The following is a 16,886-nucleotide window of genomic DNA, read 5'->3' as shown; positions in this document are numbered from 1 at the left end:
GCATCTCCGTTTGTCAAGCATGATTGTGTTGTTTTCAAGATGTTTTTTCTGTCCTTTCTCTTACGATGGGGATGGCTTGGACCTTGTACAAGATGGTTGTTAATTCTCATCCTGTGTTGATCCCCTTGTGACAGGAGAAGGCTGTGTAATGTTCTCTACAAAAGGGGAAAAACAACTACCTAGATCACCACATGTTAGCAGGTCCCCCATTTCTCTGCCTGCAGCCATGAGCTCTGGTACCTGATGTGCAGCAAGGTGCTGGCTTCACCTGTGGGGCTAGAGAGCCCGGTTCCTTGTCCTGTTTTGGGGTGCTAGGTGTTTGGATTCAAGGTTTGCTGAGGTGGCTGCTGGGAGAGATGTTCTTGCATTATGCCATTAGTTACAGGGAGCACAGTTTATAGAAGGGTAATAGAGGAAAAGGGAGATGCACAGTGTCTGGGGGAAATCGGGCCTTTATCCTGATGAATCAAGGTTTGCAACAGCAGCATTTAAGTATTTTGTGTACTGAAATTGTCCACAACTGCTAACCTTCTAGAGTTAGAAATTTTTAGTAGCTGGAATTTGGATGTCAGGATGCAAGCCTTGCATGTTTGCACTCTGGAAGCCATGGCTGCAAGGCTCAGCATCAATCTCATCATGCACACAGAGCACCATTTGCCTGCCATTTCCACCAGGCAGGGCTGCTGGCTTTCTGCAACGGATCGACCGATGGCTTCCCAAAGTGCCATGGAGCCAGGTGGGACAGCAGCCCCGATGGTGGCAATGGCAGGGAAATGGTGCCACGTGTGAGTGGTGAGGCTGATGCTCCGCCTTTGCAGCTGAGCGTTGTGCAATTGCTGACTCGCTCCCTGTGCTTTGTGGTGCTTCTGAGATTTGTCAGCTTAACAAATAACTTTGAAATGTTTAAGAACAAGAGTAGTGTGTTTTTGCAGGAATGCAAACTAACTGGAAGCACTAGTAGTTGTCAGCACAGGAACAAAAACAGTTAACTGGTACACAAAGCTGTAAAAGGTCACGGGGATCTCTAAGAGGCAAAACAGCAATGGTAACATTTCAAGTCATTAATCTATTGCTGATTAATCATTATAATACATGAAAAGTACTGTCAAACTATCTTCTGGGCATCTGGGGAAGCAAAGGTTATGCAAGCAATTGGAAAAATGGTTGTGAGCTGCAGGATCTTTTCCATTGCATACGTTTCTGTCACCTTTGACAAATGGGAGCACGAGAATTCAGCATACCGTAATTTTACCTGATGATCCAGAAACTGCCTGAATCTTTTGGGCTAGATCCCAGACTCATCTGGCCAAGTAGAGACTGGATTTGGTGGACATGAAAGCACTCTGTTTGAACTGGACAATACCCAACGTTATGGCATGCTTGAAAAAAGCCTGCTCAAGCACAAGAATTGCTGGATGGTTGCTAAATGAGAGAGCTGGGGTGCTCTGAGAGAAGCTGTTCATGCCTTTCCTTTCCTTAGCTTCACCTACAGCAGACCCTGCTTTTCTTGAAAGCATCCTACAGCATCCATCTGCTTCAAGCAGAGGAGGGAAAATGTATTGAAGGCAATGGGAGACCTAGGGTAAGGGGAGCAGACTGTCAGGGGCAGAGAAGGGGCAGCCTCTGATGTTCAGCCCCTTCTTCCATCAGGCATTGAGGGAGCATTGGAGGGTAGGGGCTGGTCTTCAACATTAAGGCAGCAGAAAGGGCCTTCACCTGCTTACAAACCCTGCCAAGGTTCCCTGTAGGTTTCTGGGTGTGGAAATGCCTGTACCAGCATGCATGGAGATGACATGGAAGCTGTCATGGGAAGACAGATGGGAGCAGACATGCTCAGGCTTGGGCGTGTGTCTCTCAGCTGTCCAAGCAGTATTGAGATGCATGCCGACGTGGCTTACCCACACACACAGGTACACCTTATTCATTCTCTTTCCCCTCACACACCTTATTTTTGTTTGGATTTTGTAACTTCCAGTATTTCTCACAGGGCAAGTGAACTTCCATACTGTCCCCTATTGGGAGCTCTTAAATAATGCAGCCGTGGAGTCAGAATTTAGTGCCCAAGTAATGAAATTCATAACCTGAGTTTTCCACAACAGCATTAACTGACACAGATTCATCTCTTGCATATCATCATTAAAAGGCAATGGAATTGCTTCGAGGATTGATGTGATCATATGCATGTAAAGACCGAGATACAAAAAGGTGTGATTTATGTAATATAAGCATCAGCTGTAATCCAAACCTACTCCAACATGCAGTGTGACAGTTCCTGTTCCCCAAGCAGTGATGGCTTTGGAATTTACTGTGTAAATATGTGTGTTTATGTGTTTTTATTTAACTCTTCTAAGCATAGTGTTGTCTTAATCTTTTTCTCTCCTTTTTTTTTTTTTTTTTTTTGAGTTGAATTATAGATATAGTTGAATCTGCTTAATAGTTCAACATAGTTGAAATTCTTTATACTTTTGGAGCCTGGGTGTTATATGTCAGATGCACTTTATTGTGTTGTCTTGCAGGGAATATAGAAATACCACTAGGTCTGATGCAGCCTTAGACAAATGTAGGAAATAGAAGTACACATAAAGCAAGAAGATAAATGTTATATGGGTTGTAATGTTATTGCAAAGACCATCAGAATAAGAGAAAAAGCTAACAGTGAGCAAGAACTGTTCTTAGTTCTCAGGACTTGTTAATTTTCCCCTTCTGTCCTTCCTACCCTTCAGTGATTTGTGTCTGCAAAGGAGGACAGATCTGGGCCAGTCTGGTGTGGACTGACCAGCAACCTTCTCTCTATGGCATTTGGAAGGGGAAGGACCTCAGGTCTAACTGAAGGAAGAGCTGTGAGGTGTAGCACAGGAGCAGTGGCTGGAACACTGTGTGAGTTATCTCCTTGTATCTGGGAGCTCTTGGCAGCTGTTCTGAGAACTGGCCTAAATAACGTGTTTGTCTTCCACAAGGAGTTCAAAGCTATTGAGATAAGTAGTTGCTGAGGCTGCCTGTTAAGCAAATTTGTCAGTCGTAGAGCTATAAGTAAATGGGGCTTTATTACAAAAGCTTATTGCTTTTTGCGGTTGTGTAGGAGTTTACATAATTTTCTAAGGAGCTCTTTTATCTCCTAAGTACAGCAGTGATTAGGATTTACTTCTGGAGTGCAGTGGCAGTTTGGAGCACTCAAGACGTACATGTCAGTCCTGGATGTTTTTTTCAGTGTGTAGGACCGCATTTGTGCTCTGCCTTGGGATCCAGTGAGCAAGTCGGGCAGGACATTGGCTTTAGGAAAATATTTGTAAAATGGCTGGGGGGATGCAACTCCCCAACAGCTGACTACACTGCTAGCACAGAACCTTCACGACCGCCTGAAAGGATGCTGTGGCAAGGTGGGGGTCAGCCTCTTCTCCCAGGTAGCAGTGATAGGATAAGAGGTAATGGCCTTAAGTTGTGTCAGGGGAGAATCAGGTCAGATATCAGGAGAAGTTTCTTCTCAGAAAGGGTGATAAGGCATTGTAACAGGCTGCCCAGGGACTTACTGCCCCTGGAGGTGTTCAAGAACTGTGTAGACGTGGCACTGAGGGACATGGGTTAGAGGGTATGCTGGTGATGGGCTGGCGGCTGGACTAGGTGATCTTAGAGGTCTTTTCCAACACTAAGGATTCTATTATTCACATAAGGTACAACTTTGCCTTTTCTGCCCACTTTTCTTGGCACCTTTAGAGTCTGTAACTGCATAAACTGATGGTATTTGAGGCTAGGTTTTAATCCATGGAGATGCTCAGCATCCTGGCCCTGATCCAGCAAAGCACATAATTGACTTCAGTGTGGGGCTGTTCACACAAATGAAGTCAAGTACATCCTTAAAATATTTACCGGAGCAGAGTCACAGTTCTCTCAGTTGGAAAGTCAAACCTTCAGTAAGGAAACCAAAGCCATTTGTGCATGAGGTATGTACCTCATCCACTCATAAAAAACATTCAGTGTCCTATCCTTTGTTTTCTGGTGCATGCCTTACATTATTTCTGTAGACACCCCTGACTCTGCTGCTTTTCCACTTTGCTATTTTCCCATATTGCACTTAATTTTCTCTCAGAAACAGCACCCAGAGGAACATGCATCTAGCTGTGTGTCATTCAGTCTTTAATAAATGCTGTAGGTGACACTGAATTCAAACCTCCTCTTATTTCCTGCAGTGTCCAATGTTTGCCTGGACATTTTTGCCATCTTGTAGTTATAAACACAGAGCAAGCACCCATGGAAGATGGGATACTGTGGAGATGGACCTTGAACCCACTGAGAAAAGAGCCAGCTGTGGGCTTCTGCTGGTATGAGTAAGAACTGGCAGGTGCAGGCAGACCATCTTCATGTGTGCCATTCTCCAATCACACCCTCAGAATTTGGGGCTCTAGTCTAAATATTGGGGTTTTGAGCCCCAGTGTATGTTAATGCTGTTTTGTTTGTCCAGCAGTGGTTAGTCTTTGGAGTGTTTAATATCAGTACTGAATCTCTGGGGAGAGGGACTGATTTTGTTTGGCTTTGTTGTAAAGCCTGGTGGGTTCCTCGTGCATCTGGTTACACTTAAAATGTTAGCTTTAACTAACAGCAAGCCTCTTGATAAAATTCACAACTATTGGCAATGCTGCAGACATAGATTTATCTCCTGGGCACATTTTGTAAAATTAAGCTGTTTTCATTAAAAGAACAGAGAGTAGCATGGTGATAGAGCAGCTGTCATATTTTATTACAAAACACAAATATGTGGGAAATCAATTACAGAACGAATGCAGCACAATGCATATTTCCAGTAATCCCCCACAGCCCGGGGAAGGTAGAAGGCTGATCCAAGGGCAGGAGCAGATGGCAAGCGACTTTAAGATAGCTTCACTGCAGTTTTTCCTCTTTCAAGTGTTTGTGCTTCTCCTTTGATCTTCAGATCTTGAGTTTAATGCATTTCATCTTCTTTCACTGGCTGTTTTTGAATTTAACTTTCCCCTTAAATAATTTTTTGCTCGGTGGAGTTTGTATTAAGTGTGGGGTTTGTTATATTCCATATTATGAAATCTAAAAAGAGAAACCATTACTGTCTTTGTTTAGTACAGTTCACATCCAATAAAATACCAGCTACAGCACTGCAGAGAATTTCTCCATTCACCATGCACAGCTGTAATGCTCAATGAAAAAATCACACCTTGCAAAGTTAATGAGAGACTTAGAATGCATGTGGAGTTGTGGTAGACTCTCTTGGAGAGTAGGTACTGTGGGAGTATGATGGCACACCCACAACGAGAACCTGTGGAAGCTTGGTTTCATCATTATTCCATTAAATTCAGTTTTTATAGATAAATAATTAAGCTTGTGTATGTATTTTCTCTGAATATAATGTTTTATCTCCACTTAAAATAATTTATGCTTAAAGTAAAACAAAATACTTTGCGATGTTTTGAAACAGAGCAACAAGCACAACATGGGGTGATCTGAATCATCTGTGCCTGTTCTTTTTCTACAGCTGTCAGAAATGATAGGAACAAAAAGAAGAAGGAACCTACAAAGCAGGAGTCCACAGAAAACTATGAAATGACAGCAGAGCTGGATGATCTCACTGAAAAGATCCGAAAAGCTCACCAGGAAACCTTCCCCTCGCTCTGCCAGCTGGGAAAATACACTACAGTAAGTATGATTTGGGGGAAATATATTCTGGATACTGGTGGATGATGTGAATTTTGTATTGGAGGCTTTAGATGTTTGAAATAGATGCAGAAGTCTATTGGCTCCTTGAGTCTCCTTAGCCAGGAAGAAACTGCATATATGCATGGAAGTATGTGCACTTAACTGTAAAGCATTACTTAGCAGTGTTACAAGAGACTGGAAGACTAATCCAGCAGAGACAAGTGTGGTGTCCACGAGTGAATTACATTGCAGCATTCATTAGAAATGTATTGGTTTCCAAAAACATGCTCTCTGCTTTTGTGTCAGCAGTTTATAGCGATGCAGGTGTGGAGTTCTTAAATGCTGCTAGTGACTGTCCCAAAGCTACCATGGTCAAAGAAAATAGAAAATGTTGAAATAAGCCAGTTTTCAAATTGCTCATTTTACACTTTATTCCTCTTCTAGTCTACAAAAATACTACAAAGCAGCAAATGGTTCTGCTGCTTTTTTAGAAGTGAAAAATCAGCCTCAAGTCAAGAAGTAGGAATTTCTCTAGAGGACAGTTCTGGGAAATATATTTTTTTATACATATACGAGAGAAAATCCAATGTCAAGTTTGCCAATGCAGTAATGAAAGAGACACTGAAAACTAAATGTTAGCTATCAGCTGATGAATGACTTTGTTGGGTTTGGACTGGTTGTCAGCTGAGCAGTACTGGATGATGCAAAGAGATGTGTGAAACATCCTCCTGTAAAGAGGCTGGGATGGCATGGCTGGGCCGAGGAGCTGCCTTCCTCCGTGGTCCTCTGCCCCAGTTGGGCACCTGGAACAGAGATCTGGCATCCTGGTAAAATTTGTCACTGGATTGCTCTCTGTTTAGAGTATGTGCTCTACTTCTGAAACAAACATTAAGTTTCTCAAATTCTAATTTAGACAAATCCATGTGTGGCATGAATGTTCAGTGAGTAGAGTGCTGCTTTGTGACATACTTGCCTGCATACTATTTGCAGTATTCAAAAATCTCTGATCTAGGTATCAGATCTTGTATTTAAGTGCCAGAAAAGCAAGCATATGTGTTGTGCTGTTAGAAAAGAGCATATTTTCCATGTCACTGAAAATATTTTCACAAGTATTTTTCACATTTAATTTCGAGACCTGCATAACATTGTTAATGCTGGGGAAGTTGTCTGTCCTCTGCATGCTTCTCTGGTGTTTTCTCTGCTTGCATTAGACGTAGTCAAAACAATCCATGTAGGCATGCTGGTAAATACTACTGCAGTAGGCAAGCACAGCCAGCCTCCTGGGGACGAGGCTGGAAGCTCGAAAACAACCAGCTGGTGATATGACTAAAGGCAAGGCTGGAGGCTGTGGGATTCATAGTGTGTCTTTTCAGGGAGATTCCTGGGTTAATGTCTTCCACCCTTCCTCACAGTACGTGTGGTTGTGTCCCCAACTTGAAGGGAATAAAATCTTCCAGGCAGGCTCTCGCACTTCTGCTAATGCAAGAGCACTTCTGAACAAGCATGAGAGATCTTTACAGTTCAAAGACAGTGAGTTTATGCCTTGCAGAAGAGGTGATCGGATGTCTGCAGCTGGGACACGTAGCCAGACTGGTATGCATGCCAGAGTTTATTGCTCACAGGCTGCATTGCAAATGACTTGGCTATCCCAGAATAATGTATCGGTGTACCTCCAAATGTGAACGTTTTGTTACAAACCTTTGTGTTACCTCTGCATTAGAAAAGTGCACTGTGGCCGGTGTGTCAATACTTAGTACTGGTAATTGTCCAAGTTCCCGACGGCTGAAAGATAAACCTGGGCACCTATGTGCTTGCATGGATCAGAGGCTTAAGTTTCATTAATATTTTAGTTGTTGAAATGATACAAATGGAAACTGGAAAGGGTCTTGTTGGATATCATACTGCCAATGCCTTTGTTCTTGGGTTCCTGTTGAACCTGATGATGTGCTGATGTCCTCAAAGAAGTGTCAGAGCTTGTTCTGAGAGCACCTGGATTTCAGAAATGGACAAATCTGAGTCACTGAGGGGCCCTGAGTTGCCCCAAATTGACCATGCTGACTCTGAGGCTGAATAGAGACTAAAGTCTCTGCTACTTTGTCATGATTTGGAACAATTCAAGTCCCAATACCAAAATTATACTGAAAGAGTTATTTTTAGCTTACCTGGAATCTTGAGAACTCTACGTCTTCCTTCAACAGTTGCATCAAAGCGGAGAGTGGTGGTGCCTAAACATTAACTATCCTCTGGCTTCATTCTCATAATCTCTGTGTGAAATGCATAGTACTTAAATCTCTCATCTAACTGAGATCTGGTGACCACTCCAGCATTTTAGATAGGAATTCAGTGTAATGTCTCATTTGTGAGAGGTGTCTTTGCCTGGCTCTGAAAGGGATAGAGTACAGCTCTCCATTGTATGCTTGCACCCAAGAAAAAACCTTGGGAAATGAAATATTCCTAAATATCCCCATGGCTGGAGTAAAGGGCCTTTATCTCCAGCTCACTGCCAAGCAATGGAGTGGAGAAGAAACCAGACTGCAGAGATCTGTGATGTTCTCAGGCTGCAATGAGGTGTTTTTGTACTGGGTTGAGGGACACACCTTCAGTCCTTGAACAACAGCATGGCAGGGCTCAGGTGGTAGTTGTTCCTTTTAATACACTTGAAATAGAGATCCAAGCTCAAAAATAGAAGCGCACAACCCTTTTGCTAAATGCTGAGCCCAAGGGGAGCTAGAACCATATGAAGCTTTAGTTTTCCTGATAGCAGCAGGCTGGTACAGGTAGAATATATAAAGTCATGTTTTCTGTCTGCTCCTGCTGGCTAACATTCATGAAACATGGTGCTTTCATGCTGCAACCATACGGAATGCTTTTGTAACCTTATAAATTTTGACTTAATTTTTTAACTGAGAGGTGAGAAACGAGCATACTGAATCAATGTGGATTCACTCAAATTTCATACACTTAGCACTTGCATAATGATGGGAAGTGTGGACGGAAGAGTCTGTTCCATGCGTGCGATTCTTGTATGCCTTTGGTTATGGGATCTTTTAGACTAATTTAAAACAGGGTTTTGTTTGTTGCTAAAATGAGAAAGAATGTCAGTATAAGAGAGTGGAGGAAAAAAGAGCTTGCCAGAGATATGATCATAAAAAAAAACTGAACCACCTGTGCAGACATTTGGCTTGCATGTCTGACTCCTCTTCTTGAGCATTGCAGCCTGCATTTCCTGCAGGAAAGATTATATGGTTATTTTTTTCCCATTGTGTATTTTTACCTGGTCAAAAATATTGGTTTTGGAAAAGTATTTCAATTGCATTTTTTATATCCATCTGCTCTTTAAAAAGAAAAAGTGTCCCTATCTGCAGTAATTGCTGTACTTTGCATAGTTAATAAAAGTCTACTTAAAATAATGAGAGAATAGCGCTAAATTCCCTGAGTCATTTACCTTAACAGTTGCATTTGGTAGGCAGGGGCAAGTACAGTTCTGTCGATGATGAGAATCAGCAAGCTCTTTAAACATAATGGATTTCAAAAGTCCATCATAAATAGATCTGTTTTATTACTGTCATCCAGGTAAGAGAAAGTGCCGTAGTAATTTCTCTAGAGATGTCATACTTTATAGTATAATTGAGTGTAACTATACTGCTCGTCCCTTGAGACTGGTACTATTTGTAAGTCTGCAGCTGTGTTACATCCAACCTCATGATAAAGGGAGGATAAAAGGGAAAAAAAAATTTACTCTGTTGGACCTTTGCTTCAGTTTCTCCCTGGTTGCTCTTTGCCGGCTGCAAGTAGAGAGGCTTTGCCCCTCTGCGGCGTTTTGCTCTTTGTAAGTCCTTGGCTTAGAAGTGACACGGCTGTTGTTCAGTGCCAGTGTAGAGGAAATATATGTCTTGATGCTGGGATTGAGCAAAGAAGTGGGTTGTGGTCCTCAGTGAGCCTGCAGGAGCTGGAGTGCATTACTGCTTTTACTAAAGAGGTATAGCAAGTGTTCCTGATTAGGGCATAGTGCCCCTGTGAGCCTTGTTTCATTTGTAAAGTGGATTTTAAAGACAGTGGGGATTCTGCTACTGTGTATGTTTCTGGGAGTAACTCATCCTATATTGTTAATGTGGAGATAGAGCAGCCTGCAATGAAGAACAAAAATGATGGAAAAAATGGGATCAATTTATGTGGCAAAAATGGCTGTTTAATTGGATTTCATAGCAAGGTTGGGCTTTTCCACTGATAAAGATGTCACCAGGGTGTATTACAGTATTGTTCCACCATATGTGCGCTGGTGCAAAGGCCTGAAAAACATGCAAGGCTGATCTTGGAAAAGACACCCAAAAACCTCCTGCTTCAGTACAGTATTCAGGAAAAGTCGTAATGTCTGCATGTTTTTCACAGCATGGTTACAGGAGATCCTCAGGCAAATTTAATCAGAGTTTCTAACAGGCATTTTATTAACCCTGTGCTTCATTGTTCAACCTATACATCGATAGTGAGTCCATTTTGTTTTTACATATTGAGAAATGCTGCTCAAAATCTAGCTACTTTCCACGGTGTTTTTGACTAACATTCATTACCAGATAAAATGTTGAAAGTCCTCCCATTTGTGGCATCTCAAAGACAATGTGTAAACCCCATTAGATCCAACACTGAGGAATCTGGCAACCCACACAATAAAACACCAGGTTATTTTGTATTTTATTAACTGCCCCTTCTTCTCAGTTTGCATAATGGTGAGTTAGATTTACATTTGTTAAGACGGCTGTGCATTACTCTTAATAGAAGACATGTCAAACTTCCCGTTGCCAGTACTGCAGCATGATAAAGTAACCTCATATGATACTGATGAAGATTTCGTTCACACTTGCTGGTTTCATGCAACGTCTTTTTTTCCAGATGGATACCCTATTGTAAAATGATTTCCTGCTTTAGGCTCTGCTTTGTGTAGCTCTACGCTATGCCATCTTTCTATGAACTGGATAAACTGCCTATTAAATTTAATTACAGCCTGAATGACTGCACATCTTGATCTTATTTTTCCTCCAATGTACTGTATTTCACCAAGGTCCTTGAGGATGAAATAAAATAAATCTGAAGGATGCATACTCCAGTAGCCGAAAGAAATGTTTCAAAGGGCATTACAATGACTGTTAACCCATTAGTTTTGGACCATTTTGAAGGCAATTCTTTAGGCTTAGCATTATAAAGACATTTTCGCTTATTTTTAAATCTGTCATTAAAAAAAAAAGAGTTGTTCCCAGAATAAAAATTCAAATAGAAGTAGTGAAGTTAATTTCTTATCCCTTGAGAAGCAAAGAAGGATGTCTATCATGCATTTAAACACTTTTTAGCATTTACTCTTTGTAATAGTGGCCTAATATAAATATTACCGGCTTGAATCTCTACTCTGTTGCAAGTGAAGGTGAGTGCCAGCTGGTGGCTCCCCTAGGACTGCCATGACCTTCCCTTTCACGACTGACAGTGGTGATGGCACATGGCAGTGCAGCACTGGGACAGGGTGAGGGCTGCAGGTACCTGGGCCTGCTGATAGCGTCCATGGCCCTGCTGAGCTCATCCCATTCCCTACATCCCCATTCTACCTGTTCAGTCTGTCCTTCCTGTGAACAGAAGATAGCCAATGGCACCAAAGTAACAAATGCCTGAGTACAGCTTTTGCTAGTGTGTCCTAGAAAATTGTGGGCTTTTGCATTAAGATACGTGAGCACTCACTGAGAGATGCAACCTGAATGTCTTGGTGGCACTTTGAATTGGAGGATATATATTGGATGCCCAATCCAATGAGCACACAGCATTCATCATTGCACATGGTGTTTCTAGTAACATTGTGTAAAAAAGTGCTATTTAATTAATGTGAAACTGTAGCTTGAGAAAGCTGTAAAACTCTTGCAGAGCCACAGAGCAGATAAATTAAGTAGAACTAATTTGCTAAGATCTTAACTATGTGACACTATGTTCCAGATATTGTGCTGTTTTTTTCCAGATGAAAACCCAATATTCTTGTTCAACTATTCATTTTATTTTCTGGAGGACAACTGTAAATTGTCTCTCTCAATGCACTTATTATACAATGGCAAGGAAGAATAATGATAGTGGCATTTGGAAATGTTTAAGTTCATTTGTATTCCTTGTACAGATGGCCTCTGCAATCATAAGTAACAGAGAAATATCCGAGGAATTTTCAGGCGATTAATCCAAGTTTAAAAACAGCATCATCTCAACAGCAAACTGCAGAAATTGCCTGGAATGTTAATAGAGGGCACTTCTGGAAGGAATACTTCGGTTGTTGTTTCTTTCCCTTGAAAACCACTTACTGAAAGGGATGTTACTGATTTATGGTGCCTTCTGCCTTTCTTTCCAGAACTCTAGTGCAGACCATCGGGTTCGACTGGACCTTGGGCTATGGGACAAATTCAGTGAACTTGCAACAAAGTGCATTATTAAAATAGTGGAATTTGCAAAACGATTGCCAGGCTTTACAAGCTTGACCATTGCAGACCAGATAACTCTACTTAAAGCAGCCTGCCTGGACATACTGGTACGTATCTTTATATTATTTCCTCAGTAGTAATTTATTTTCTGTTATACTCTGTTACTGTAAAAAAAAAGGTCAAATGCTGCCCCGGCTTTATGGTTGTATAATTAAACTCACCAGCACATTCATAAGTGGATTCTAGCATGTCTACTAATACTTGCTATTTAGGATGACTGTGCTTTTCAAAATACGTAGTGAGACTTTACAGTTCATGGATTTCAGTATAGCTGCAAGAAAGGCATGTTTTGAAATAATAAAAAAGAAATATATGCATGTCTGGAAAAGTTTCCCCATCATTAACACTGAGGAGTGGTCTGATTTTCTTTCCTCCTCCTCTTCTTCCTCCTCCCGCAAAACAGTGCAGCCAGGGCTCTGCATAGAGGATATCCAGAAGGAAGTCTGCTACATGGAGTTTCAGGGGTGTGCTGTACCACTGGTCAGGAGATGATTTGAGGATCCAGATCCAAATATTTGGAGTGAGCATTTTGCAGGTCATAGTGATGGGCCTAGAGCCCAGCAGGCACAGAGCCTTTGGTACACAGGATTACCTGCTTTTAGGAGTGCTGTAGATGCCTATGGAAGTGAACTCCTGTTTGTGGACTTTGTACAGATTTGAGGAAAAAATGTGATTCAATTTTAAATAGAGAAGTATACAATCTACAGAAGAGAACTATGCAGATAGGCTTGAAATTTTCCTCTATACCATGCCACTAAGTGGCAAGCTCTTCTCTTTCTCTTTGTCTCTGGTGGTTTGTCACGCTGACCTTCAGAGGAGCCCTCTGGGATCTCATCATTTCTTTATACAGACCTTAGATGTCTTCAGGCTTTTAAAGGCAAATATGCTCTTTATTATTGACTATCACAATGACTTTTAGTAAAATAGCTAATGCTTTAAATGTGCTTTAAACATTTCAGACATGATTTATACGTCCTCTAAATGTTTTCTTCTGAGCATCAGCCTTCTGGTGCTTACTGAACCAGGTGATTTTTCAGTGTGACCAAGAAGCCCATTGTAGGGTGGCTGCTGTAGATATATTCTCAGCCTAACATGGGAGTTTAAACTGGGAGAATTTCAAGTTAAAGTAATTAATCTTGGAATTTCTAAAAGTGCATTGCTTCCAACAGGAGCATACTGGGGAAGATGTTAACTGCTGTGACCTTTTCCTCTTGTGTTGTCAAAAGCTGTTTTGAAGAATTGTGTCTAGAGGACACTGATGTAGGAGGAAAAGGGGGTGGAAGAGGAGAAGGGATATTATTCTTTGGCCTATAAAAAAAAGGAAAGCTAAGATTGCCATACGGTCTTCGAGAGTCACTTTTCATTGTCCCCTTCTTCCAGTCCCATTCAGACCAGGCCATCTCATCATTATCACATGTGGTCCCTCCATAAGACAGGGCTGTTTATTACTGATTGTGTGCCTGTCGTCATTAGCTCTGCCATGAGAAGGTGCAATAACATTCTTCTTACACCAAAAGGCATACAGGCATACAGATGGACATTTCCTCAAAAGTATTCTGCTGGAGGTATGGGATAAGAATTGCTTTCTATTTGCAAAGCCTACAGGAACTACTCAAAAATGGTGGTAGGGAGAAGAAAGGTTGGAATATAGCAAAAACCTGTTCATCCAGACACTTCAACCCTAAAACTTCATGCTTTCAGCTGCATTCCCTTCTTGGAACTGCCATTTTCTGGCTCTGTAGTTACTGGGGAAAAAAATCGTACCCTGATTCTGTAATTGTTAAGGATCCTGTGAGTTCCTGGAGCTCACCGAATCACAGAATATCTGGAGCTGGAAGGAACCTGCAAGGATCATCGAGTCCAACTCCTGGTTGCACATAGGACTAATAAAGGTCTAAATAAAGGTACAGGGCTGAATAGAGGCACTTCACAGCCTTTCATCAAGGTGGCTAAATAAAAACTTGGTCCTTAGAGTATTAATAATAAGGCTGGTAGTAAATGGTAACTGTATTTCACCTCATTCTTGGACAGAAAAGGTTGAGTCTTACTTTAAAGCCAATTCACCACTTCTGTTCCTGGGGAGTACAGTAATATCCAAGCTGTACTTACAACCTTTACTGAGGCCTGTCATTCCTGTCCACCTGCTTGTTGTCTTCTTTATATTTCACAAAACTGGAGAAGGTGACACATCTATGCAAGCAGGCATGCAAGCACCATAGCTGCCTGCAGTAGACAAGATGAGACTTTTTCAGACTCAGGATGGATAAGATGAGCTTGCTGTGAGAGTCCTAAGTTTCCAGTGTGACATGTAGACAAGCTTTATGTGACTACTTTATGTGCTGCTTAAAAAGAAAAAGGGATAATTACCACCACCACAGTTATGTGTGGCATGCGCACGGTCTGTGAAATGCCCACATCCATTAAACCCACATCACCTGCACATAGTCTGATTGGAGTGCAGTTCTGTATCTTTATTTAAGCTAAATAACAGCACTTCTAGCAATGTTTTCATAGAGCCTGCTTCCCCCTTTAGTTCTCCTAGTCAGGCACAGCATGTGCCTGCCTGCAGTTGTCCGTGTGCCTGCATTGCTGGGCAGTGCTGCCCTGCACCTGAGGACTTGCTCAGGATTCGTGCTGAGGGAACACTGGTCAGGGCAGAGCTCTGAGCAGGTGCCAATCTCCACGAGCACAGTAGAGAAGATTTCTGCAGATCCCAAATGTCTTCATTTCTTTGGCTTTTGGAGCTAACACCTCTGTATTGCCGATCTGTGCTTGCAGACCTTGTTCATGTTTGCTCTCCTGACAAGGGGCAGCATCTCAGTGGGGCTGCTGGAGCCCTGTGCTTTAGGCATGAGATGAGCACTCTGTGTCCAGCCCTGGTTCAACTGACCCAGGTTAACTCCTGGGCAAGGGTGAGTCCGAAGCATTTACAAGCACCACTGAGGGCTTAGCTTAGCTGGATCTTGCAGCCTTAGATGCCTTAATCCCCTGACACCCTGAGAAAGGAGATACTGCCAGGAACTTAATAAACTCCATTGGATGTGGGTCAAATAATTGTTTTATATACAAACAAACACAAATTCTATAAGGGAAATAACATCAAGCCTTGCAAAATAGTTAAAGGCGCCAACTGAAGCTGGTGGAATTTGTATTTGCTCTGGAGCCAAAGGTTCCGGAGTAAATGTTACTAAAATTCAGTCCATAACCCTCATAAAAGTGACTGCTTCTGTCTGCCGGTCCGCTGGCCCCGTGGCAGGAGAGCATCGGATGTGGAGGGACTCCATAGTTCAGTCTTTCTCAAATCCAATGGGAAAACCCTGAAGTTCTCAGCCCTAATAATGGCATTTTTAGTTTTTGCTGTGAAATCCCACATGTGAGCACCAAGCAGGCGCTTGTGAGCAGAGGGTAGCTCGTTCCAGTGAGCATGGCAGTGCTGGGAGGTTTGTTGATCTGCTGATGCCCTTTCAGAGGTTGAGTTTCTCTCCTTGGGAAACTGTCCTGGCCGGGGCAGTGAGCGTGTGGCACAAGGAGTTCTTACTTTAATAAATCTGTGTAAAGCAGGTAACAGTATAATAGCAGCAGCAATTTTATACATGCAGCATTCTGGATGTTTGGGTTTTGTGTGAACTGCATGGTGAATTTTTTTTAGCTGTTTGTAACTGAGTTGTAGACGCTTCAAGATTATTCTTTAAAACAAAGGGTCCTTTAATCATTGGCAAGAACCTTATTTATGGCTGCAAGTGGCATTTAAGAGCAGAGTGACAACTAAAATACTTGGCTTAGTTACAAAATCTAAACAGTACTGAGGACATTAGGAGGATGTCTTCTAGACAGTTTAAAATGGAGAAAGATACAATGATTTCTTATTTTGAAGTGCTGACATTTCCCATATGTTCTTCAGTGACTATGAGCTTGAAATTGACTTTACTTTGACACTGGAAGTTTGCCCAAGAAAGGTTTAGCAGCAACTCAGCAACATCCATAGCATTTCACAGATCTTGATGAAGGGCATAAATTAAAAAAAAAAAAAACAACACAAAAACATTTTAAATGATCTGTCTCAGAGTTTAATAACAGTGTGTTGTGGGATAATGTAGAAGGAATGTAGGAGAAACCTGAGACCTGATTGCTCCAGTCAAGTTAAGTGCATTGCAGAAAACACATACTTGAGCTTCAGCTGTGCCAGTTGCCCCGTCTGAGCCACTGCAGGCTCATCCAATTAAAGGCTCAAGCGGCATTTAGGCACAAAAGCCTGAAGTCTGCCTTTTGTGAAAAACCTTCCCAGTTGCCGGCTGCGCCTGGAAGTAGCTACATTCCATGGGACCCAAAGGTTTTAATCGCGAATTGCGCAGGGCTCCCTGTGCCTGCTCGCTGGATCTCTGGCTCCCTACCCGAGCCCCCGACTCGCTCCTGCTGCGGGTGCAGCTTGGATCACCTCCTCCATGTCGGCCCTGCGGCAGCAGCTTCAGGCTGCTCCGTGCATTGCAGCAGAGCGAGGCCGGCCCTCAGGGAGTGCTGGGGCTGCTGGGGAACCCAGCCTGCGTGCAGCAGGAGGCAGGTTGCTCTGGGGGGACAACTCAAAGCGTAGTTTCCGTTCTTCTGGGTGGGCTCTGAAGAGGTGCTTGTTACACCAGCTCCCTCCGTGCTCCTTATCACTCCTTTTAAAGATCGTAGAATTCTAGAATACCCCACGTTGGAAGGGTGAGGGCCATCGAGCCCAGCTCCTGG

The 16,886-nt window shown here is 42.5% G+C and overlaps 1 protein-coding gene across 13 annotated transcripts in view; it reads left to right on the top strand.

Annotated features, from left to right (window-relative positions):
- RARB (retinoic acid receptor beta) overlaps positions 1-16,886 on the top strand; it is a 319,855-nt gene that overhangs the window by 295,589 nt on the left and 7,380 nt on the right. For all 13 annotated transcript variants that reach the window (XM_090142555.1, XM_090142554.1, XM_031590237.2 and 10 more), the window contains 2 exons: positions 5,498-5,658; positions 12,029-12,205. In XM_090142555.1, the coding sequence (XP_089998681.1) occupies positions 5,498-5,658; positions 12,029-12,205 (338 nt within the window). The remainder of the gene's footprint in view (positions 1-5,497; positions 5,659-12,028; positions 12,206-16,886) is intronic.

Source organism: Phasianus colchicus, chromosome 6, assembly GCF_987193195.1.
Source record: "Phasianus colchicus chromosome 6, bPhaCol1.hap1.1, whole genome shotgun sequence".
Classification (NCBI taxonomy): domain Eukaryota; kingdom Metazoa; phylum Chordata; class Aves; order Galliformes; family Phasianidae; genus Phasianus; species Phasianus colchicus.
This window is presented reverse-complemented; position numbering and strand designations above follow the sequence as displayed.